The sequence below is a fragment of the Ambystoma mexicanum genome, chromosome 6p (genome assembly GCF_040938575.1).
Source record: "Ambystoma mexicanum isolate Mex_15411 chromosome 6p, UKY_AmexF1_1, whole genome shotgun sequence".
NCBI lineage: Eukaryota > Metazoa > Chordata > Amphibia > Caudata > Ambystomatidae > Ambystoma > Ambystoma mexicanum.
The window spans coordinates 665577416-665602168 of NC_090935.1; the positions used below are offsets into that span (position 1 = coordinate 665577416).

The window sequence follows — 24753 nt, forward strand, 5'->3', positions numbered from 1 at the left end:
GCAACCTGCATATCTCACACACATCACACCAGTGAACGCTCAACCACTGATCTGTCTTACCAGCTATAGCTATGTTATCAGCTATAGTAAAAAAGCAATTACATGTATGGATGTTCTCAAAATCAAAAAGCAATTTACACTCTGTAGTGAATACCATTAAATTGGTAACCGATTTAACAGCAGGCCATTTCATCTGCAGTTCTGGTGCAAAGTTGGCCACATGTCTAGCCTGCGTGGATCTACTTTTCAGGCTTCAGAGGTTGGCAAAATACATACCATTGGGAGGGTTCATAACTGTATTAAAGAAATTAGAGTAGCACAGGGAAAGCAGCGCACTCACACGGCATCCCATACTCTGGGCACTCGTTACCTCATACATGCAAACAAACCTCCTGAACAGCTGCCATGGAGATAGGAAAGATAGACACCTTACAACAAAGCATTCATTGTGGCACAATGCAATCAAGGGCCACTTTATGTGCTATGGTCAAACATTTCTACACTGTACACAAACTTTCAGGCACAAGGAATTTGTCAAGTGACTGAGGACACCGAGATGGAATGTCTTATGATGATCGTAAGAGAGACAACGGCAGAAAAAAACATTCTAGAACTGCAGCTTGCGAAAAGCAAAATACATTGTCCGAAATGGATGCTTATTCTACTCTAAATGTTTTTGTCTGAATTGTGAATTTGAGTTGTTTAAGAACAGACTAAACCAGTGACTCAGCCCCTGAAGTGTGCCTGAAATAAACCTTTAATGAGTATCAATCATTGTATAGAATTTTGGAAAGACATTTGTCATTCCTATTCCTTCATATTTAGGGTCACTGCTCAAAGTGTTACACTTGTGTAACCCCCCTGTTTTTGGCCTGAACAAGAAAGCCAGCCATTGCAGAAACAAAGAGCCACATGGCGCTGGCCACAGCCCAGGTGCGTCAATATTAAAGGGGTAGCAAGGGAGACCAATGACGTCCCTGGACCCCTCACAGGCTCCAGTGTAACCTCAGCACTAAAGGCCCAGGAGGTAACTGGACCAGTGACGTTACTAGAGGCATTTGGTGGCAGGAGCAACATTTCATGAGGCTGCTCCCTCTCTTGCACGTTTGGGCTTCCATAATGCTACATAGTCTTCTCCTACAGTTGTTACCTTTAAAGTTTGAGATGCATGATCCTTGCAGGCAAAAGTGTATTGAGAGATTACATTTGTTTTTATTGTTCCTTCCTGCATGCATTGTTGTTCATGGTTTACAAACTCCTCTTTTGGTCTGCTTTTCGTATTGTGCAACTGTGCTTACATTTGCCTTTTTATTTATTTAGGGATCTGTCCCTGAACGGAAACAGAAAAGGGCATGCAAGCATGATGAGCCTAGTAAGAAGCGAGCCAAGTCTGTTTTGGGTAAAGAAGATGGAGCAAGTAATAAAGGAAGGATAACTGTTCCAGGTCAGTCAGAAATACTTTGATTGCTTTACTGCTGATTATGCAGTGTTGCTCTCTCAATCCTGTTATTTGTGGCATACTTAATGATTCTTCTAATATCCCCTGATGTTTTTGTTTTCCAAAGCGGAATGGCAAACTGTGGAGATGTTCTTAGTAGAGAGTTACTGGCTACAATTTGTATTAGTGGAAGCTCTGTAAAAATGTATACTTATTTTGTAGCACTGTATCATATTTTGAGGAACAGACTCGCCAGACTTGGCACAGGTGTTCATGCTAGAGCAATCCCAACCCCCAAGCAACTGCACACCTCGCTCAAGCACAGAGAAGTGAAGCCTACCCAAGTGCTGAATCCACAAAAAAGCATGTCCGAGGAGCAGGAGGCAACACAGTTGAAGGGTCAAGAACAAAAGAGAGCCTTGGGAAAACACCAGACTGGTGGGCAAGCTCTTCTTCCCCTTCCCTGGGTTTAGCGAGGACCAGGGGCGTTGCTAGGGGGGGGGGGCTAAGGGGGCTATAGCCCCTGATCATTTGGCTGTAGCCCCGGATAGAATCTCAGGAGCTACAGCCAAAAGACTAGCTAGCCCCCAGTCCCAACAGTTCTAACATCAGCTTAGCCCCGGGTCTTTTCCAGACCTAGCAACTCCCCTGGCGAGGACTACTGCCATGGAACCTAGCAAATGGGCGATTGTGGTAGGCAGTGCTACTAACGGGAGGGCTGAGTGCAATCGTAGGCTGATTCAGGTTGGATGATGGTTTGAGGGTGATGGTTTAGTGGTACAAAGCACACAAGGGAGTATCGAGGCAAGGAATAGGATGAGGGAGAGGATGGCCCTAAAGCAGAGAACTGCCTAGAATTGAGGTGTGGTAGTTAGTAAGCCAGATAGGAAAGAGGAGGGCCAGTGGAACTTCCCTTGCAATGTTTTTCTGGTCTTGTACACAGTCATCCATACTTAAGCAGTTTTCCGGTCTATGGAGCTTCAACGGCAAACCACTTAGTGTAGTGTAGATCTGGAAGAGTTTAGGAAGTCCGTTGTGTAATCCGAGGGCAGCTGTGGGAGATTTGCCAGTCAGACAGTAGAGACCTAGGAGGCAGCTACGTGTGCCAGGAGTGGCTGGTGGTAGGAGGGCGGAGTCAAGGCAGGAAAACATGTAAACAGTGATGAAGTATCCCGAGAGCAGTCACTGATAAGAGGAGGCCAGGTTGAGTAAAAAGAAGCAGAACACTGCAGTCTTGTAGGTTAGGAGTGGGGCCTGTTGCAGACATAAAATATGGTAGAGGGTCAAGTAGCGTCAGCTTTGTCAGGATTGGCTGCTGGAGCCTCAGAGGGTCAGGCAGCATAAAACACGCAACAGGGAGCCACGTGAGAGCACTACTTCTGTGGGAATTGGCGTGTTGCAAAGCACGTGCTCACACAGTGCTTAAATTGGCACGCACATCGTCCTCCCAGTCGTGGAGAAATCTACAGGACCACACCTCGCAAATGTCATGTAACACATGGGATCTCAGAGAAAGATAGCACATGAACATAACTAACTCTTGCTTCTGGGTAAATCCTTCACAATGTATGGGTTTTCTTGAAAGAAGTTATAGTTGATGCACTAGTTAATACAATCCAGTTAGATTTTTTGAATAGTCTGAAAGCATGAATGCTGTTTTTTTAAATTTTTTATATTGATGATCATAAATCAGAATTGTATTGAGCTTGTTTGAAGAAATGGAAAGCTTTTACTTCTGAACACCTGCACCTAAATTGCGGCACACCAATTATTGTGGAAAACAATGTTGCACTATTAAAGGGGAAGTTCGCTCAAAAATGTTATTGCCCGATCGTTCGGGCATGTATTTTTAAGCATACTGTAATCTCCTATGCATCTTACATTAGATTTCCTCACTATTACACATGCGACAACGGGTTGGGTGCGGCCATCTTGTGCTAATCTTATCCGTTGAGGCATCGTCCTAAGTTCAAGTACGCTTGCAGTAAGAACATAGATCGCCCGCCCCTGAAGCTGACATCACTAGTCCAACTATGTGCTCCACCTATTTTCTTGATGTACGTGGCCAGCGTAACCAAACGTACACAGTCATCACCCACGCTATAAGGTTACTTAACGCAGAACCAGGAAGATACACACACATCCGCTCATATCGCGTGACCTTTTTTTTTTTTTGTTGTCCAAAATAGGATAGGAAAATATTTTTTAAGAAAACATCAATAGTCTGGAATGTAACAAGTGACTTTATTCATCAAAGAATTGTCATCCGCCGTGCCGAGTGGCGGTTACTTCCGCGTTGGTGGATTCATCGCGGACGAGTCCATCGCTAATTCCGGCATGTTTCTTTCCATATGTGCGGTGTAGGTCTAGTGGTTGTCCAATATGGCAGCCGTCGGGAAGTATTTGTTTGTTCCACTTCCGGCGACCGTTGCGTTGCAGCCCCTCAGTTTAAGCTTTCGCTCACCTTTGGGTAAGACGCTAGTTTTCCTCTCTCGGCTTACACTCTGCCGCTCCTTTTTATCGGATTCGTTCCTCTGACGTTTCCGTACCTCTTCCTCTCATCCTCTATCCTTATTCCTCTGCTGTTCTTTCTTGCTCGGCTCTGCCGCCTCTTGGACTCTCCTTCCTCCTGCTGCTACGTTTATTGCATCCTGCCTCAGCGGGATCCTTCAGCTAGGAGCCGGGGTCTGTTCCGCGGTGGGTTTCCCATTGCCGGCTCCACATCCTGTAGCTGGTTTATTCCTCACCTCATTGGAACGTTGCTGCTGCAAAAGGGTTTTTTCTGACGTTCTGGCTTTTTCCCTTTTTCTCTGTCTGGCCGCAGGAACGGGGCCACAGGACTGCTGGTTTATTAGCGGTCACTGTGGCTTCCTCTTGCGGCAGGCACACACCACAAAAGGAGAAAGACTACCTGACACGTCAGCGCCTCAGCCCCGAACATTTGGAGATCAACTACTCAGGTGAGGAGAGTGGGGAGGAAGAAGGGCTAGAAGCTACAGACAGATTGCAACACCAAAACATAATGTCAGAACTTTGGAAAGCCATTCAAGGAATATCTCAAGAACTACAGACAGTAAAAGCAGAAAATGCTATTCTAAAACAAATAGCCACAGCACAGGAACCTCCCCCGGCTGAGTTACCACCAATGCCCCTCCCTTCGGGGAAGTTTGACGGTTCTCCTCAAAAGGTGAAGGAATTTCTGGAAGCTTGTATTGTGTTTTTCACTTTCAGACCCCGTTCCTTCGCCACTGATCAATCTAAAGTTGGATTCTTGATATCAAATATGATAGGTAATGCACTGTCATGGGCCACTCCATTAGTAACCAGTGCAAATCCTATCTTACAAGACTTTACTGGATTCCAAACTCTATTGAAACAGACTTTTGAGAGACCAGAACTAACATTTACAGCCTGTGAAGACTTGTTAGATGTTCAACAAGAAGCTTCAGACGTCCTTACCTACATATCACGTTTCAAGACGTTAGCCGCCGGTCCTGGCTGGCCAGAACAAGCACAGTATGCCATTTTTAGAAGAGGCTTAAAGGAAGAGATCAAAGACGAACTCGCTAGGTCTTCTCGACCTCAGACATTTTCCGACTTACTTTCACCAGTGCTGCAGCTAGAATACTGACTACAGGAACGGCGCTCGGAACGCCGTAGACCTCGCACAACTGTGCATCTTTCTGACTCTGTGCCCTCGGCATCATCTTTGCCCTCTTCCTCTCACTCCCATGAAGAACCAATGCAAATTGGAGCCACCAGGGGCCCACTTTCCTCAGCTGAGAGAAGACTAAGAAAGGAAAAAGGGGCTCTGTGCATACTGTGGTTCGGAGCAACATCTTCTTAAGGATTGCCCGGAGGTTCCAACCAAACAATAGGGAAACGACTACCCTCTGCGCCAGTAGGGACTAGGTTCCGAGGGGCATTTGCAATTCACTTAGTCGCTATGTTTCACTCTTGGTTTCCGCTCCCAACACTCGGGAAGATTCCAGGTTGATGGTTATCCCAGTCCTCATCAACCTACCTACAAGACCAGTGGAATCCCTAGCCCTCCTGGATTGTGGAGCAGCTGGAAATTTTGTGGACACACTTTGGGCAGAGAAGGTGGGTCTTCGCAGAGTAGTCCGCAATCATGACCAAAATGTAGGAGTAGATGGTCCCCCCCCACCCTTTCTTCGGGACCCATAACACACATTACTGAAGAACTTCCTATTACCATTTTGCAACACTCGGAGTTCCTTAAATTTGACATAATACGTGCTGCCCATTTCCCTATTATTCTCGGAATTACCTGGCTATGGAAGCACAATCCTCAGATAAATCGGACTAACAATCAGTTAAGTTTCAGTTCCTCATGCTGCCAGCTTCATTGCTTTCTGGTTCCTAATAAAAGCGATCCCCACACTTTGGCGGCACTACCAAGCAATCACGTGGGAATACACGCGTTACCACAGTACTGTACACCATACCAAGAAGTCTTCAAGGAAAGAAATCCTGCTACGTTGCCTCCTCACAGACCAGAGGACTGCACAATAGATCTGGAACCTAACGCTCTGGTTCCCTTCGGACAAATGTTTTCTTTGACTCAAGTGGAAAGACAGGTTCACAAAGACTACTTGGATACTAATATGCAGAACGGTCTTATACAGCCTTCAAAGTCTCCTGCAGGAGCCTCTCTATTCTTCATTAAGAAGAGAGACTCCACTGAACTCCGGCCCTGCATAGACTATAGGGGCCTCAATAAGTGTTACGCTCACCTGGTTCCCACAGGGGCGTGGATCGGACCCGGACAGCTGCGGTCTCCACCAACGTGATGCGTAGTGCCGAGATGACTGTCTGGACTGGCCCGCCTAATCTCGTCTGCTTGATCCGTGGAAGTATTCTCCTGCAAGTAGAGAAAGGGATTTAGCCACCCGTGGATATGAGTGATAGCCCCCTCTCACTGTTCTCGTTCTCCCTTCTTGTCACCTCCGATATCCCCTTTTAGGAACCTCACCTTATGTTTTTAAATGACGAGCTCTGCATCCTGCGAGGATTGCAGGGGCGCGTTGATACCAGTTACTTCACTGGTTTGAAGGCGTGTGAGAGTTCCGGAGAGTATTGACTCTGAGGTTCCTGGCAAGGTTCGGTAAGTATCAAGTTCATAGAGTTCAATATGTCCGATGATTCACTCTTGTTCCCCCCCTTCCTTCCTTGTCTTGCAACTAAGATCGTGAGAAGATGCTCCTCGTGGCAGTTGGTGGCGCTCAGGTAAGAGTCTGTATTACCCGACACTGTACGGTAAATGTTGCTGGTGTTTAACGTGTTGTTTTCTCTCCCATTGCAGGTGCGGCACATGAAGATGATGTGGAGAGTTATAGAATAATGCCTCCGGTGGTAATCGGGTAAGTCTATGATAAGTGTTTTATTTGTTGGTTTTTCCCGGCTCACCTTGTTGTTTTCTTTTGTCCCTCAGGTGCCGGAGTTCGGCGAAGAAATGATGGAGGCAGCGCCGAATCGAGAGATGCTGCGCGGACTGAGTATTGCGCGGCGCTGCAGCTGGAGATGCGACGCGTACAGAAATGATGTTCTTTTCAGGTCCGGAGGCGAGATGGATCTGAAATCAGGTGAGGAATTCGAAATAGTTTGTTTTCTAATCTTGTCCTTTTCTTTTCTCTTGGTTTTAGGAGCTCCAGATTCGAGGTGGGCGTGGCAGAAGACTGGATGCTGACTGCAGGCACGGTGAGCGGTACGATGCTGGATGCAGAATAACGCGAAGCATGTACTGTTGTTCGGGCGTGGTTTAAATAGCCTCCAAAGTAGTTCTAGGTAAGAAGTTCCCTAGAACCACGCTTGAGTAAAAAAAATAGTCCCTGTAGAAAAATAGTCCCATCCAGGCCTCACGTTGGCTTGGACTCACTAGCAGCATGGTCTGCATTAGGTAAGTAAAGTCTATGAGCCTGGCGCCTATGAGCCTGGCGCCTAAGGCGCCAGGACTGAACCCAAACAGCCCCCAGCCGGTGCTGTTGGGGTTTTAATAAGTATCTGATGGGGTTGGTCCTGATGCCCGGGGGTAGGCATCATGACAATAAGGTTAGCATCCGTGACCGCTACCCCATGCTAATATCTGAGATCATTGAGGCAGTGCAAGGTGCACGCATATTCACCAAGTTAGACCTTCGGAATGCATACGACTTACTTCGCGTTGCTGATGGTGACGAGTGGAAGACGGCCTTCCACACCCCTTTTGGATTATACGAATACAAGGTCATGCCGTTCGGGCTCGTTAATGCGCCAGCTGTATTTCAGCGGTTTATGGACCGAATGTTTTCAGACTTACTCTCTGTAACAGTCATCGTTTACTTAGATGATATTTTGATCTATTCGTCCTAAGTAGAAGAACATACTCGTCATGTCCAACAAGTCTTGGAACGTCTCCAACAATACCAGCTCCTCCTCAAACCGGAGAAATGTGTTTTTGCAGTATCCTCTGTACCCTATATGGGGTATATTCTCTCGGAAGATGGTATCTCCATGGATCCTGGCAAGGTCTCCGCTATACTTGGTTGGGCTTCTCCTACTAATGTCAAGGAAGTACAAAGAATCCTCCGTCTATCCAACTTTTACAGGAGATTCATTCACAATTTCGCAGAGATTGTCCTTCCCATCGCCAAACTACTTAAGAGTGCTGTTATTTTCGAATGGTCTTCAGAGGCAGAACAAAGTTTTGATCAGCTAAAAAGGTTATTCTGTTCCGTTCCCATTCTTCGACATCCGGACCACAATCGGCAGTTCAACGTGGAGACAGATGCTTCAGCTTCTGCCATAGGAACGGTTCTGCTTCAATCTTACGAAGGCATAGAACATCCAGTAGACTACCTCCTAAAACACTGTCGCCCAGTCAACTAAACTATTCAGTACTGGAGAAGGAGCTACTCGCTATGAAGCATGTCTGTGAGGAATGGCGACACTTGCTTATGGGATCTCGTCACCAGTTTGCCTTGTCTAGGAAAGAAACCACCGGCAAAGCGGTTACCCTTACCAGGGAATGCATGTTCCAAAGAAACAAGATACTGGGCCTGGCTGCAACTTTTTTCCAAGAGATCAGGATTGCCCTGACAACCGAAATGCCTCAACTATTAAACCATGAAGGAATGAACTACACCGAGAAGGACGGCTTGGTATATCATGGTAATCAACTTTATATCCCTTCCGGTACATGGCGACCGAGGATTAACAGTTGTTGCCACGATCCACCCACAGCAGGTCACAGAGGACTGCAGAACACCACTGAACTTGTAGCAAGATCATTCTTCTGGCCTGGGCTTAGAAAGGACGTTAAAGAATATCTTAAATCTTGCCCAGTATGTGCTACCGCCAAATACCCTTCTGGTAAACCATTAGGACTGCTGACCCAGTCTGAGATGCCTACTCGTCCCTGGGGTCTGGTTTCGACTGACTTTATAGTCAACTTACCTGTTTCAAATTCCTGTACCTGCATTATGGTGACGATTGATGCTTTCACCAAGTTGGCACACTTTTCTCCCCTGCCGGGATTACCAACGGCCACTGAGATGGCAGAGACCTTCGCGCAAGACATATTTCGACTACACGGCCTTCCAGACAAAATCATTTCTGATTGAGGAAGCCAATACATCTCAAACTTCTGGAAGGCTCTCTGTGCCTGGGTTGGAATTGAAAGAGCCTTGTTCTTTGGGTTTCACCCCCAGTTTAACGGTCAGACGGAACAGCTAAATGCCACTTTAGAGCAATATCTACGATGCTACAGCAACAAATACCAAAATAACTGGGTTTCCTTACTGCCTACGGCAGAATTTACATATAATGACTCAAAACATTCAGCCACCGGTCACACTCCATTCTATTGTACTTACGGGGTACACCCTAGATCCTTTCTTCCTCTTCCCACTAACTTTCCCACTGCTGAAGCCGTCCTCCGGTCCATTCGAGAAGCCCACAACTCAGCCGGACAGTGCTTAGACATAAGTAGGAGACAGAACAAGGAACAGGCAGATGAGCATCACCAGAACTGTCCAAATTGGGAGAAAGGTGACAAAGTTTTTGCCCTAATGGGTTCATCCTTCCAAACTTTCACCCCATTTTTTGGGTCCTTTCTCTAAACTCTCCAAGATCAACCCTGTGTCTTACAAGCTAGACCTTCCCCCTCTTCTCAGTCGCATACATCCTGTCTTTCACTCTTCACTCCTCAAACCTTTTGTGCCGGATTCTTACCAGAGATCAGTCCCCAGTCAATCTTTTGCCCATTCCAGCAACAAAGACGAATATGAGGTCTCCGCTATCCGGGATTCCCGGTATTACCGGGGACGTTTGGAATATTTGATTTCATGGAAGGGGTATCCTGAGTCGGAGGACTCATGTGAACCGGCTTCCCATGTCCAAGCCGGTTTCACCGGTTAAACCCTAGTAAACCCGGGGTCCTTCGCACTAGAGGGGGGCATACTGTAATCCGCTGTGCCGAGTGGCGGTTACTTTTGCGTTGGTGGATTCATCGCGGACGAGTGCATTGCTAATTCTGGCACGTTTCTTTCCATACGTGCGGTGTAGGTCTAGTGGTTGTCCAATATGGCGGCCGCCGGGAAGTATTTGTTTGTTCCACTTCCGGCGACCGTTGCGTTGCAACCCCTCAGTTTAAGCTTTCGCTCACCTTTGGGTAAGATGCTAGTTTTCCTCTCTCGGCTTACACTCTGCCGCTCTCTCCTTTATCGGATTCGCTCCTCTGACATTTCCGTACCTCTTCCTCTCTCCTTACTTATTCCTCTGCTGTTCTTTCTTGCTCCGCTCGGCTCTGCTGCCTCTTGGACTCTCCTTCCTCCTGCTGCTACGTTTATTGCATCCTGCCTCGGCGGGATCCGTCAGCTGGGAGCCTGGGTCTGTTCCGCGGTGGGTTTCCCATTGCCGGCTCCACATCCCGTAGCTGGTTTATTCCTCACCTCATTGGAACGGTGTTGCTACAAAAGGGTTTTTTCTGCCATTCCGGCTTTTTCCCTTTTTCTCTGCCTGGCCGCGGGAACGGGGCCACAGGACTGCTGGTTTATTAGCGGTCACTGTGGCTTCCTCTCGCGGCATGCACACACCACAAAAGAAGGGGAAAGACTACCTGACACGTCGGTTCCTCAGCCCCGAAGATTTGGAGATCAACTACTCAAGTGAAGAGAGTGTGGAGGAAGAAGGGCTAGAAGCTACAAATCAGGACAAGAATGCTCAAGAGAATATTAAGTCCATGAAATTAACCATATTTTTTTGCCATACAATTATAGCTAGCAAACATCGCATGCTTCTAATGTTGTTTATAACTTCCTCGTGATACGCTGATTGCGATCAACGATCAATTAATCCCAGTAATCCAATTCCTGTGTGTCCTTATATTACACCAGCAAAACATTCTAATGACGCACATGGTGTTCCTTTCGGGAGAAGAAATGGTTTCTTTGCACTTTCAAGGGCAACACTTTTGCTTCAGCACATTGTTACATTGTGAACGCTGACAGGTTGCCCCTTATTGCTTGTACCACCAAAGGGCAGATTGGTCCCTGCCGGTTGTCCCTCATAACGGTAATACAATAAGCACCATTTATGGTTATCCGGCAATGTTGATTGAAGAATCCGTCTGACGTTAGTTGGAAACTATGGCATACACAGAATGGTACAATATATCTGTGTAGATAACAGAATAAAATTATATTTTAATAGCCGTTCTGTAATCAAATATAACAAGTTAATGTACAATTCAGAACCGGATGAAACCTAATCATAAACATAATGAACACACACATGACAACTTGGGCGAGTATTCGAAACCACGACGTGCATAAAAGCGCTGTGAAGTAGATATAGCTCCCAATAGGACGCAGAACCCGATGCAGAAAATCAGGACAAAGGTAGTAACGTTTTATGTTGAACCACAGACAGATGGCATTATAACAGAACTGGTACATCCCTCTTTACACTGTACACAAATAACAATAAATACTACACAGATAAACCGCAAGTTACGGACTCAGTTTTTTATAGTGCGCGGATAAATATAAATCAACATAACATAATGTACGTTGTCCATTATTTTGGTCAAATCGCACATTCGCACGTTGACGAATTACTTATGCATAAAGCACACATGCTGTTAGTTATCTCCAAAATATTATGTACAGTTGACCGTACATAATTTTGTGATATTCCATTGTCTTGTTGTCAGGCTGAGTAAACCCTCCGAACAACACATCGCGGAAATGGAAGCTAACTTTTCGTATGTCCACTTGCAATATACTAAATGTTATCATTTTTTGTGGATATTCGACACCTTGTGTTCTTCGAACAGTTGCTAACTTTCGCTCAAAGCCAAATCACAATAGCAGCCTGTTTTCAGTGATGGACGACAGACAGGTGGTTTTGATTTTCTGAAAGAAGGTCACAACAAAAAATAGATGATACGCTGCTGCGTCCCAGTGGTTCAGAAAAGCAAGGAGAGTTACAAACAGCTATGCTAAATATGTTTCGCGACAGGAACGTAATAACATTTATGAAAGCTATGTATTGCTGCTACGTCTGTGGATATAGCATCTCTGGAAGAAAATTCATTAGAAACCCCACCGCTCTCTCGTCCAGCACTGTTTCATGGCACAAAGCGCAGAATGTGTTGGTCAGTGTGACTGTATTTCTTCCACTCTTCACCCTGGCACCATCCCACGAGCATTCCTGGTGCATTCTGTAGTGATGCAGTAGTAGGCTTAGCATATTATCATACTTTTCACAATGTAACTTGAAACCCGACCTTCACTCCATGGAGAGATGAGCCAAGCTGGGCCACGTGGGAATCTACAGACGGCGGAGAAACAAACCAATTGTGGCCTGGCATCCCCTATCGAGCAGGATCATGTGTAATGTCTTAACAATCAACAGTGCGGGTTCAGACTCCATATGTGATGTCATTACTGATGCTGCGGCCTCTCAAAAGGCACCAACATTAATTCTGGAGTCCAAACATTCTAGAGCAGCAGAACGCTTTCCTGATAATTTTTTGTATTCTGTACAATTAAAACCTTGTTATCCTTGCAAGCTGTCTCTTGGCTTCTTTCCCTAGAGGGTTGTATTCATTCTGGTGTTAGCGTAACAGGGTACAGCCTTCAATTGCACAACGCTTATTATAATTCATGCATGTCTGTTCATACTCGCTTGCGCATCCGAGGCAGCCCTCTCTACCTTCATGTGAGACAGGTGGCATTGCGTGCCCATACTAAATAAGTTTCATTCATGCTATGACTAGGCCTTGTGCCAATCGGCTGTGGTAGTGCATAGGGTAAGCAAGGAGTACCCTATGGGTGTATAAGTGCTGGAGATGGGTGTTAAGATGCATTTCTAAACTCTTACCTGATGTGCCGAAGTTTAGGAGGCCACCCTCGGTTTAGTGAAACGGGGGAACTTTCTGGACATGCCGGACCAATCTAGGTGGCTTGGCAATCGGTCAGAACGAAGTCTCTGGAGGGGTGATAGTGATCGGAATGCCACAATGAGCACACACAACAATTAACCACAAATTACTCTTAGCTAAGTGCATATGCAAGATATCTATACATTGATTGTCGACAGGACCAATAGATACAAGTAAACACATTAGTTATTTGAAAATAGTTACCACACACAATACTATAGAGCATATATACAATACGTTTCATAATGCGGCAAATGAGGAAAAGACACTCGCAACCTGTAAAGCAAAAGGGTTAACACGCTAGGAGCATTAGACAATTGTTTCGTAGTCGTTCCCTAACTTTCGAGTCCAACCATGAAAAGTTGGTAACCTTGTGCTCAACATTGCAGTAGTGCGTGATAGCGCACAATGGTGCCGGTGAAGCAAAAAGTGGTTCTTCCTGGGAAGGCTGTGGCAAGTCAGGAAGGGGCCTGAGGCGTTGAAGAATTGGTTCCCACTATTCAAGTAGGATGTGTCCTTGGCTTCAGATCAGTTTTCAAAAGGTGAGAATAGCTGTGGGCCGCAGGCTAACCAACTCAACATCGAATACCTTTATGGTATATTTGTGCGTGAAAGGTATCGGTTGTGCCAGTAGGAAACGTCAAGTGATACAGAGGCTTGATACATGTAGCAAACTAGAGCAGTGGAATAGCTTTTCTTTCCACAATGACATCTTTTTTTACCCCTTTCCATTACCCTTACATGAAACCTGTTGTCGACGGGACCCACCTCGACTTTTAATACCTTCCTGTAACGACTTATTGGTCTGCTACAGGGAGACTGTTAGGACAGTGTTTCTAAAGTCCAAGTAAAAGCATTCAACTGAGGCAGTCTAGTACTCCAATCTTAGTATAATGCTGTAACACCTTAATTCAGGGTAGCGTAGACAGAGCAGCCAGGCTTGTCTTACGAGGGAGGGGGGGATGTAGAATTTGTACAAGTGAAATTGTAATACAAACATTCCAAAGAAACACTATGGATTGAAGAAATACATGGTTTATTTAAATAAAAGAAGTACCATCAGATTATAATTAATGACATTTATAAAAACACAACACTATGCTTGAAGGTATACAAACCAAAACATATAACCTTATTTGGAACACCTAACAGGAGTTCTTTTAAGTCAAAACCAACAGTTGCATTTTAGACTACTTTCAGTAATACCAGGGTGCTAGACCATATCAGTTGTACTGTGACGCTCAGCAAGAAATCACATACTCTAATCAACTGGACAATATTTTTCTTTGATCTAGTGAAACTCGGATACTAGGCACAGTATAAACCAATAACTATGATTCAGGATAACAGTTATTTTAGGGGAGTTGGTCCATGGTAATGTTTGTTTATAAAGCTCCAATACACGAGAAAGTGTTTGAAAGTGCTCAATGATGGTGGGAACATTTGGGGGTGGGGGGGAAACAGTCGCTCAGAGCTCTAGAAATTCTGAGACGATAATAGTCTGCACAGGCAGGGTAGGTGCATATAATACATTTAACATTTGAGACACAGCAAATAGGCAGCAGCAGCAATTCTGCAGTTTTACCAAGTGCATTTTGGGGTGAAGACAATGGGTAACAGACAGACAATCTTCAGGCGCAGTGTATTCGGATTGTGCACGTGCACAGACGGTTACATGGGGGGGAGAGGAGAGTCCAAGTGCATCCAGTCGTTGGAGAGTGGGGTAAGTTCAGATAGCCAAAGCAGAGGGTCTTGAACTTGATCCTTGAGGCCACTGGGAGCCAGTGAAGGCATTTCAGCACCAGAGATGCAGTCCCCGGGCTTTAGGCCAATGATAAGTCTCGCAGATCTGTTCTGGATGAGTTGCAGAGGGTATAGAGTAGAAGCAGGGAGGTTGAGGAACGGGATGTTGCAGTAGTGTAGCCTAGAGAGAACCATGGCTCTGGAGACAATGTGCCGCTGGGGGAAAGTGAGGAAAGGTAGAGTACCTCATAAGAGTTGTAGCTGATAGTTGAGACTTTTTCAAGATGTTCGAAATGTGAGAAGTGAAGGAGAGAGTGAAGTCGAAGATGACCCCAAGGTTTTTAGCCTCGCGGGTGGCTGCGGCCCCAGGGACAATGGATGCCTGCCAGAGTGGGAAAGCAGGAGCAGGGGGTCCCAATTCTCACCATCTCAACCTTTGGGTGTAATATTCAATCACAGATTTTTTTCATTTCAAATGTTATTGTGAGCATATTTTGAAGACCTCTGCAAATCATTTAAACCTAGAAGCCAACCTTTCAACAAGTTCCGATTTTGGAGGCCAAGGCTCGTTTGCAATGTTTTGTTGCACTGTATGAGTCCAGGGAACAAAATCGGGATCCATTCTTTGAGTAATCACGGCCAGCACAGTCAATGTCAGATCTCTCTCAAATTCTAAATGCATTTCCTGGTATATTGGCTTGGCCACCCATTGTTTGCCTCGTTTTGTACAGGCCATGAGGTAACGAAGCATCCCGAATGTTCCTGCAGTTTTGGCATGTTTCCTCCCGACGTTCTTGTTGCGTGCAAGTGCAGCTAGTCTTGTTTTGACCTCCAACGTCTATGCTGAAATGCAACCTTTTGGGCCTGTACTTTAGGCACGTATTATGGAACACCTCTAAATCTCCAGTATGACAGAATTCTGTGAGTCCCTTCAGGTCACTTGAAAGCGTTTTATCGTAAACGATCTTCTCAAGTGATTTGTGTGGAGGGTAACATGACACCAACCACTACAGCATTTGTACAATCTCTTGCAAGCCGCTGTCGAATACAATGTATGTTTGCTCCTTTAATAGCCAATCATCCGGCAGTACTGTGTTTTGTGACTCGACAGTGGTCGACAATTCCCCCAAACTAGTCAAACTGAAGTCGAGATCTTGAGCAAATTTATCAGTCAATTGCGTTGAAGCTTCAGCCTCTGTTAGTTCAGGCTATGACACTTCAGCATGAATTGGAGAAACGGGTAACATAGCATGTTAGGTGGGTGGAAAATTTTTTAGAGGGTGTACATTGTGTCAAAGAGTCCGCTAGCAATTGCAGTGCATCTTCATTGTCTTCAGTTTCATCTGTTTGATTTTGCATAAAGTAGAAATGGTCCATGGTAACTTTGTATGGTTCGCAGGTGAGATTCCATTTGTTTTACAGCCACTGGACATATGCATCACAAGTCTGAACATTGACTGTACCATGCTGTGCCTCAAATAAAAGTTGCTCCATTGTGAAATCCGTTTGGCAAGCAACCTCGTTGGTTTCAGTTGTTGTCTGAGTCTTATACTCCTCTTCCTTCTGGGCCTCTTACAGATTTATAGAAAAACCTGCTCAATGTATAGCACACATACAGAAGATGCCATTTTCCAACTAAAAACATTATATGACTAAAACATCCGCTTAAACGATCTCCAAAACAAACTGGTTCATTCTTTACCCTTGTTTGCTTAATTTTGCTTCGAAACCGTGGCCTCTTTGCCGAGCGCGACATCAGGCTGAAAAAAAACAAGAGTTTTTATGTTTTAAATCGAGCAAATTTCATTTCTACGCAAACAAACATATATGCACATATCTACAAACAAAACCAACTTGACGGACTTGAAAACATTACAACATTATACAAATGTATTCCTAATGCAATGTAATGCCCAATTGTATTTCATATTAGGTTACGTATACCTCTGGTCAATGTGTCTCTTCTAATTCCGCATCTTGAGTACATTCCTTGAATAGAATAATAATGAAAACAAAAATGTCAATCGTACTAAAAATTATAATCTTTCATCGCACAGAGTAGTTTAAAATGATTGCGAACCATATACTATAGGGTTTGTGTTTGCAACACAAATAGAACATTCTTATGAACATACCCTCAAACAGTGTATGTGATTTGGTCATCCTATACATTTCAGATTTCACCTGATAACCTTCCGAGATGACACATGAACTTAATCTGAGATCACGCTGTAAAACATAGTGATTATAATGCTGCCTTCAAAAGTAGTTTGCTTTGTAATGTTTCCTATGTAATCTATTCTGCATTAGGGAGGAAGTGTAACGTTGGAACCAAAATCAGAAAAGTTTGAAATAGTGCAAGGTTACATGAATTTCAGACTCAAAGTATATCCTTTGTAGGATTTACTTTCATTCTAGCAAGTGAATGGTAAGTACGCATACCCCATACTCTGGACCTGTTGCAAAGGAGGAAGTGATAGTAGTCGAAGTTCCAGCATCCCCCTATAACGCAGTACTAAAGCGAAATTAAACTGAAAAAATGAGATGTAGACTATGTTGCATATAGACACCCATAAATGCCACTTTTTGTAAGTAACCAATACTATACATAACAATTTTCAATATGTTGAACTTCGGAGCATAACACATGAGCGTAGTTCAGTCGCATATAAAGGACTAGTACAATATAATTACTTGATAGGCAAGTGAGGTTGATGTTGATTACGGTGAAGTAACTGATGCCGAATCTTGATCCTTCATTTTCAGCACATTGTCAGAAAATAGTACAATGGAAAATCTAAATTAGTATTAGAAATGTGGCCACATCCAACGCTCTAAAATATCCCTTTGTGCAAGTCGGTAGGGCTCGCCATTGGGATACTAGACGTGTCGGTGGTTTTGTCACTGGTGAGGGTCTGTGCTTCCATCAATGTGCTCTACGTAAAGAAGGATATTTAACCAACACATTTCGCAAACATTATGCGACTTCTAAAGGTCGCTATGGAAGTTTTTACTAAGGGTCACATTTCACTGAGTTATTGGAGGCTCCCGAAATAGAATAGATGAAGCAGGAATAGATGAAGTATACGAAGGTTGAAACATTTGAAAATTCTAATCTGGTAACTATGGAAACTTGAGTAATACAACTTTGATGTAAATAAACACCGAAAGCTCTAAACCGTTCATGAAGTCACCTTTTCAATACACTACTGTACTGTAAATAAACCGAGCGATCATACAGAATACTTATTTATGCAGACCATCGTCCTACATACCAACAAACATTACAAATTCAACATCCACTACTCACCTGAGCCAGTGTATGCCGAAATTGAGTCGGAATTACAATTAGAAGCAAATTAACGCTTTTTTGTGTACTTTGTTTGTTCGTACATATCGTCGGTAAAGTTCAGGCTGCAGAGGCGGAATCGATTGGCCCTCACGTCATCCAAGACCGCCAGGGCTCTACTTTGAATCTTGTCCACTGGAAAACTGCAATTTGTAATCCATCTTCTTAATCAATATCCTTCGGCAATGTATGCAGGACTGTGCCCTGAGTTTTGGCATGGCTCGCAGAAGGGCAACCAATGACGATATATGAAGGTATTCTTGAAAAGTCTGTAAAATTTGTATAAAAAGATATAATTAATTATAACAATACTGTATGAATGCGAGTAAAGGAAATATAACACAGCTTTGTGTGAAAAGCTTGTTTTATAAAAAGAAAGATAACCTTTGTAACCTAGTTGAATGAACTTGCTGATAACTTTCTTAAATAAATGATTGCTATACCGCAAATCGTAACATGTTGCTCGTCCCTTGAACAAACTTTCAAGCATCAAAAGAAAACATGCTTGCAAACATGGACCACAAAACCTTCCGTTCTATTACAATGCACAGTGATGCAATGTGTTATTTACTGAGATAAAAATACATCAAAATATTTGATAATGGTGAAGTCCTAGAGATAACTGAACATATTGGGTACATTAAGTGGAAATCGATAGAAAGTTTCAGAGCAGCGATCAATGAACATAGAGAAGTAAATGGGTGACTTACCCTTCTGTGGACAAACAAATGAGCCAATTCAGCAAGCAGGGGAACAAGTATCCGTGGGACAGGTATCCAGGGAATAGGTAGCTTGATGAAGATATACCTTGTAGATCTCTGACATGTTCTCCAGTAAATGACAAGCTGTTTATAAAGGCTTAGAAAAGTGGGTGTGGCACCCACTCAGCCTCCATGCCAATGTTTCACATCTGCCATACCCACCCATCCAGCCCAGTTGCGAGCGCACAGGCATAGGTCTGCTCGTACAGCATACAGGGCAATGGCTCCAGGGTCGAAAGACAAACGCAAAATACTTGTGTGTGTTTTTTTTTTTTTTAAACTAAAAGTGCATACTTTTTTATTTATTTCCATTTATAAAGCGCACAACTGCTCTAGGGCATTGTGGCGCTGTTGCAGTATATTCACTTAGGTGCAGGTTACATTCTGCATACATACAGTCATACTTTCAGTACATGACAGTTACAGTACAAGATATACAGTACAGTGGTATGCAATAGTGGCAGGGGAGTCGGCTACTTAAAGAGTATGGTATTCAGGGTCTTTCGGAAGACCATGAGGGAGGTTTTTTCCTAAGTTTGAGTGGTAGCGAGTTCCAAGATTTTGGTGCTAGCACTTCAAAACTGGAGACTCCTGCTTTGGCTCTGTTAATGGCTGGAATCCTGAGTTGGTGTGAGTATAGGTCACGTTTGGGTCTGAGAGTGGGTGCTTGGTGTATTCTTTCGGAAAGTTCGGGGGGTGCTGACTGTGATATGCATTTGTGAGTGCCTTGAACATAATACGCTCTTTGATAGGTAGCGGTGGGCGATGTGTGCCAGTTTGATGAGTTACTTCAATATGGGGCTAGTAGTAGTGAACACTGTTGCTGAATATATATTTTTAGTTATGTGATCAAGCGGTCAGTTTACCGCGAAATGCGTCGTTGTATGCTTTTCTGTCCACATATTACTTAATAAATCATTTGTGTTGTGGAAATACGTGGTTTATTCCATGCAGGCTAAAGCATTATGCCTCGCTCTACTGCTCTGGGAGTGCTACCCAACAGTGTTCAACAGTACGCGTTTCTTCCTATATTTTTTGCATCACCTTTTCATCAAAAAACTCACCTATGGGTAATATTCAAACGGTGCCCGAAAAGGAATGAATAGCGACTTCGAACCGCGTGCCACGTTTTCTTTGGTGCCCAAGAAAATCTTATGGCCCAGTACAACCCTGTCCATAGTTGCCAACTGCCATTGATACTAGGGAGGAGGATGGATGGGGACGAGGTCAGCGCGAAAGGCCTAGAACACTGCTCAATGGACAAAAACAGATGTTGATTGCAGGGACGGGGTCTTGAAGAGAGGAGTCTGGAGAAACTGGGTCTGGCCTGGCCATGTGGACAACGGATATCGTGGTCCTGGAAGGAAGCTGTCAGCAAGCGCAAGTGAGCTCACCAGACAAGATGTGGGTCCCCAACACACAGACCTGAGAGCCCACAATGGGGGCAGTTGAGGAGCTAAGGAGGGCCAGTTCGTGTTTCACGGTACAATTGGTCAAAAAGTACAGAACTATGAGAATGATGCACACCGGTTGATTTGTGACACAGTCATCTTGTTTGCTTCATTATTGTTATATTTAACACAGACTTTTATTGCCAACACAAAAACAGAGTCTGCATAATTTTGTATGATGAGTAATGTATATTTTCAATGCTACACATAGACTAGCTATTCAACAGATTATGGCACCTTGTGGGTCCAAACCCACCCAGCTGCATTTTGAGCACATGGTCTTAGGTGTGAATTGCCATCGATACTGGGGAGGGAGGGAGGGAGGGAGGGAGTGTCACGGCTCGCTCCCTTCGCTCCCGTTCCCGCCACTTGGGGGCATGTTTTGGGGCTTCTTCCCTACTGGACATTTCCTCCGAACCTTATGCTACAGTGTCCAGATGAATTGGGAGCGCTAAAACCTTATTTCCCAAATTACTTCCCTTCCGGATCCATTCCAGGTTTTTGGCAGCCAGCATGCTACTGCTACTATAATCAAATGACTATGCTTCCCAGAATGCCTGGCTCACTGCCTCACCTCCTCCCTTGCAGGACAAGGCTGGGTGGAGGATAGGCAACACCTGTGGCTGCAGGTGCAGCAGGCGACACGCCTGAGGGGTGTGCTCGTTAAGCAGCTTTAAAAGCCTCAGTCTGCTTCAGTCCAGCGCTGGTCATTGTTGCAGCGTTCCTGTCGTGACTGGTCCCTTGTCCCTTGTTCCTGGTTCCTAGTTTTTGTGCCCAGTTCTAGTTAGTGTTTCTTGTTCCTTGTCCTGGAATTCGTATTTGTATGCCTAATTGATTTCTGCCTTTTGGAAATCCCTTTCTCCCTTTCTCTGTCTGCAGGCAGCCTTTCTCTGAGCTTTCCTTTTGTTGTAGCCATTTGCCTGTGTTCACTGTTTCCTAGAAATTGCCCTTTGCTACTGAAAGACTTGTTGCATTAATCTTTCCTTTACAGGTTTAGTTTCCTGCCTTTTCACCTTGGATGGGTGGGAAAGTTTCCCTTTTGAAATCGTTTTCACTGCTCCTGATCCTTGCCTTCTATTGGGATCCATGCCATGTTTTCCTTTACACTTTTACATTTATTTCCTATTTTATTATTAGGTATGGGAAGCTGTTGTAACTAGCCCCTGTGTGATTATCTTTTGTTTTCCACACTGTACTATTCCTTCTTGCCTCTTGACTTGGGTTTAGGTATTTAGTCATCCTCACTCTTTGCCTTTACTGCCTTCTGGGTTCTTGTTTGATTTACAGGGTTGTGGGTTAGTACTGACTTCTGAGTGGTCTTTCCGGTCCTCGTGAATACGGACATCCAAGTGGTCTTTCCGGTCTTCGTGAGTACTGGCATTCATGTGGTCATTCCGGTCCTTGTGAGTACTGTTTCCAAATTCTTTATCCAGTACCGTCTAGAGTGTCAGCTTACAGATTCTGTCCCTGCTTGCCCTCTACGTGGGCTTAGCGCTGTCAGTATCTGTAATAGCATAGTGGGTAAGGAGTTTGCCGACTTTCCTTTCAGTCATAAGGAGGTTCTAAGTGCTTACCCTACATTCCTTTTCTTAAAGTGGTATACACGAGTCTTGGGTATTGAATGCACGTTGTTATATTCAAGGTTGTTTACTGTGTATTTTGTGCACATTTCCCCTGCCATATCCATCGCCTTCTTCCTTTCCTGACAGGGAGGGAGAGAGATGGATGGACTTTAACAGGGGAGTCTGTAGATACTGGGTTTGGGGAGGCCATGTGAATAATGGTTCTTGTGCGAAATAACCCGTTGAGGTGCACATGGTGTTTGTCAACTAGAGTGTGCCCACCCACCCAGTGCCCTTAGGAGCACACGGCCATAGGTGTGAACTGCCATTGACACTGGAGGGGGGGGGGGAGTGGATGGGCATGAGGCGAGCACAAAAAGGTTGAACACTGCTGAAGGGACACAAACCTAGCTGGGGAAGGGTCTTGGAAGAGGGGACTCTAGAGACACTGGGTCTGGGGAGGCCATGTGAACAATTGTCCATGTGCAAAATAACCCCTAGAGGTGCAGAGGGTGTTTGGCAACTAGAGTGTTCCCACCGACACTGCCCCTTTGGGAGTGCACAGTCATAGGTGTGAACTGCCATTGATAATGGATGGGGGGATGAATGGGCATGAGGCGAGCGCAAAAGGCCCGGAGCACTGCTGAAGGGATGTTGACTGCTGGGTCTTGGCGAGGGGAGGCTGCAGACCCCAGGTTTGGGTAAGTGTCACGACCCTCGCCCAAAACCCCCTCTGGCAAACCCATTGGCCAGGTGGAGTCAGGACTCGGGCCTCTAGAGCCTGGCATCATCTTCAAAAGCCCTCATGGGGCCAGTCCTGGCGCCTATGGCGCCAGGCTCATACACCATGAACAACAATGTGCTTGGGAACTACTTTATTGTATTGTCAGCCAACATGGAGGCATCCAGATAGCTTGGTTCCTAAGAACCAAGCTATGCGGTCTAGTGTTTTGGATGTGGCAGGCCTGGAACTACTTTCCCTGGTACTACTTTACCTGGGGTATATAAACCACACCCTGACTGCAGAACATGCTTCGTGTTACTTTGCAGCTTGCAACGTGACGCTCACTGTGTCCAGCTATTCCCTCAAACCTCGGAGAAGCAGAACCTGCAAGGAGACAAAAGGAACATCATTAGCAGCAGCATCTTACCTGCAGTCTTCATCTTTAAACACTCGCAGCTACTGAGAACAGCTTCCTTGAATCTGCACGCCTCCCGGACAGAATGACCTGAAAGGGGAAGATGGAGGCAACATTAAAGAAAGCTGTAGAGACATTTACAAATTACGAACTGCTCAAAAGGCTCTCCTGGCTGGTCGCATCTCGGCTGGCACCTCTCCGGACATTCCACTCGCGCTGAAGAACACCGCGACCTACAAGGAAGGAAAACACAGATTAGCAAAGGCAAGACTTTGCAGCGCTGCGCATAGCGCTTACTTACCGCATCACAGCGCTCTTAATGCGCCATCATTTACCAGCGGGGCTCAACCAAGCCAGTTCGCCACGCTGAAGCTCTGTATACCTAAGGGAGAAAAAAATACATTTTAAACAAAGAAAGGCATGCAGGATAGCAACAAAACTAAAGAACAGCAATAAGACCTACCCGAACAATATCAAACAGGCCGGCTTAAGTGAAGTAACTGGACCGCACTCGCCCATGAAAGACAACACTCCCCTGCAAAGAAGGCAGGACGGAGAGCACACCTAATTCTACCACAAGGTGAGGAGAGGGCGCCAGAGGGACTGAAAGCATACGGGGGTGGAGGAAGGATACTTACCCCAGTCGGTCAGTCTTGAACACAGTCCTCCTGTATTTTCAGGCAGAACCTTCCCCGCAGACCACATCGGGGCAAAGCTGAGAAGCATACCAGCGAGGTAACCCAGCTGGGTGGCGTCCCTGTGGATACCAGGTGAGCATAACAGTAAGGTTATGTGAACAATGGTCCCTGTGCAGAAGAGCCCTTTGAAGTGTACATGGTGTTTGGCAACTTGAGAGTTGCCACCCACCCAGTACCAGAGAGGGGGATACTGGAGGGGGGATGGATGGGGACGAGGTGAGCGCAAAAGGGCACCAACCATTCTTTCATGACCCTGATGGATGACTGAGCATGTTCTTGACTCACTGAAAAAAATAAATAGCTCATTTGTATTTTATTTGGAGATGTTGATGGCACAAACAAACTACAAATTGTATACTTGAGGTTGCAGCACAGTTTGTGAAAATCCCCTGTACTGTCCGCTGTCATTGGGGAATTTAGCACGAATGGCTCGAACGACACAGGCGGTATTACTCGTCGAATGTGGAATCCAAGCCTCCCATAAAGCCACCAAGAACGGTAGGCCACCAGCCTGTACCACCTGTGAAAGATAAACGTACATATTTTATTGGAATGAACATGATAAGTGTACCTCCTTACTTGGAAAATACATCCTAAATTCTATGGCATAGTTGCCCTTGGAAAAGTAACTTTCTGGAAAGATGAACTTGGCCTTTGAAGCCTCGACACATTAAAAAAGTGAACGCCCATTCAAGCCAGAATGGTTTGGGCCATAGAGAAATATTGTTTTTTGTTCAAAGTGAAAGACACGTAAGCGAGACAAATGTATTCAGTTTACAGACTAAGTTAATTTGTCATTAATCGATCAAAGTTAAGACATGAAATGGTACTCGTCTCAGTGTTCAAAGTGACATCACATCTAGAGTATACTTACCCGTTACTTGGATTGTGAGGGCGAACTGTTGCGCGAAGTTTGTGCATAAGCACCATCATAATCCCCAACACGGACCTTTTGAGGCAGGCTGCCTTGATGTCATGCAGCTCGGTAACGCATAGCGGTGGTGTCTTCTTCGGCTATGTAGGAAAAGCATCCACAGTTTTCTTTGCAGCAGCAGTTCTCCACCTCTGTTGGCATGACCTCACAATGATTGCAGGTGCACCAGTTTGAAACGTCTTCCATACGACTAGGCTCAGGCTCATGCTCCGGTGATTCATCTTCCTAACTA

General features: G+C 45.1%; 1 protein-coding gene across 3 annotated transcripts in view; it reads left to right on the forward strand.

Annotated features, from left to right (window-relative positions):
* The window catches only part of MSH3 (mutS homolog 3), a 2767116-nt gene that overhangs the window by 58391 nt on the left and 2683972 nt on the right, over positions 1-24753 (forward strand). For all 3 annotated transcript variants that reach the window (XM_069627552.1, XM_069627549.1, XM_069627550.1), the window contains exon 2: positions 1321-1444. In XM_069627552.1, the coding sequence (XP_069483653.1) occupies positions 1321-1444 (124 nt within the window). The remainder of the gene's footprint in view (positions 1-1320; positions 1445-24753) is intronic.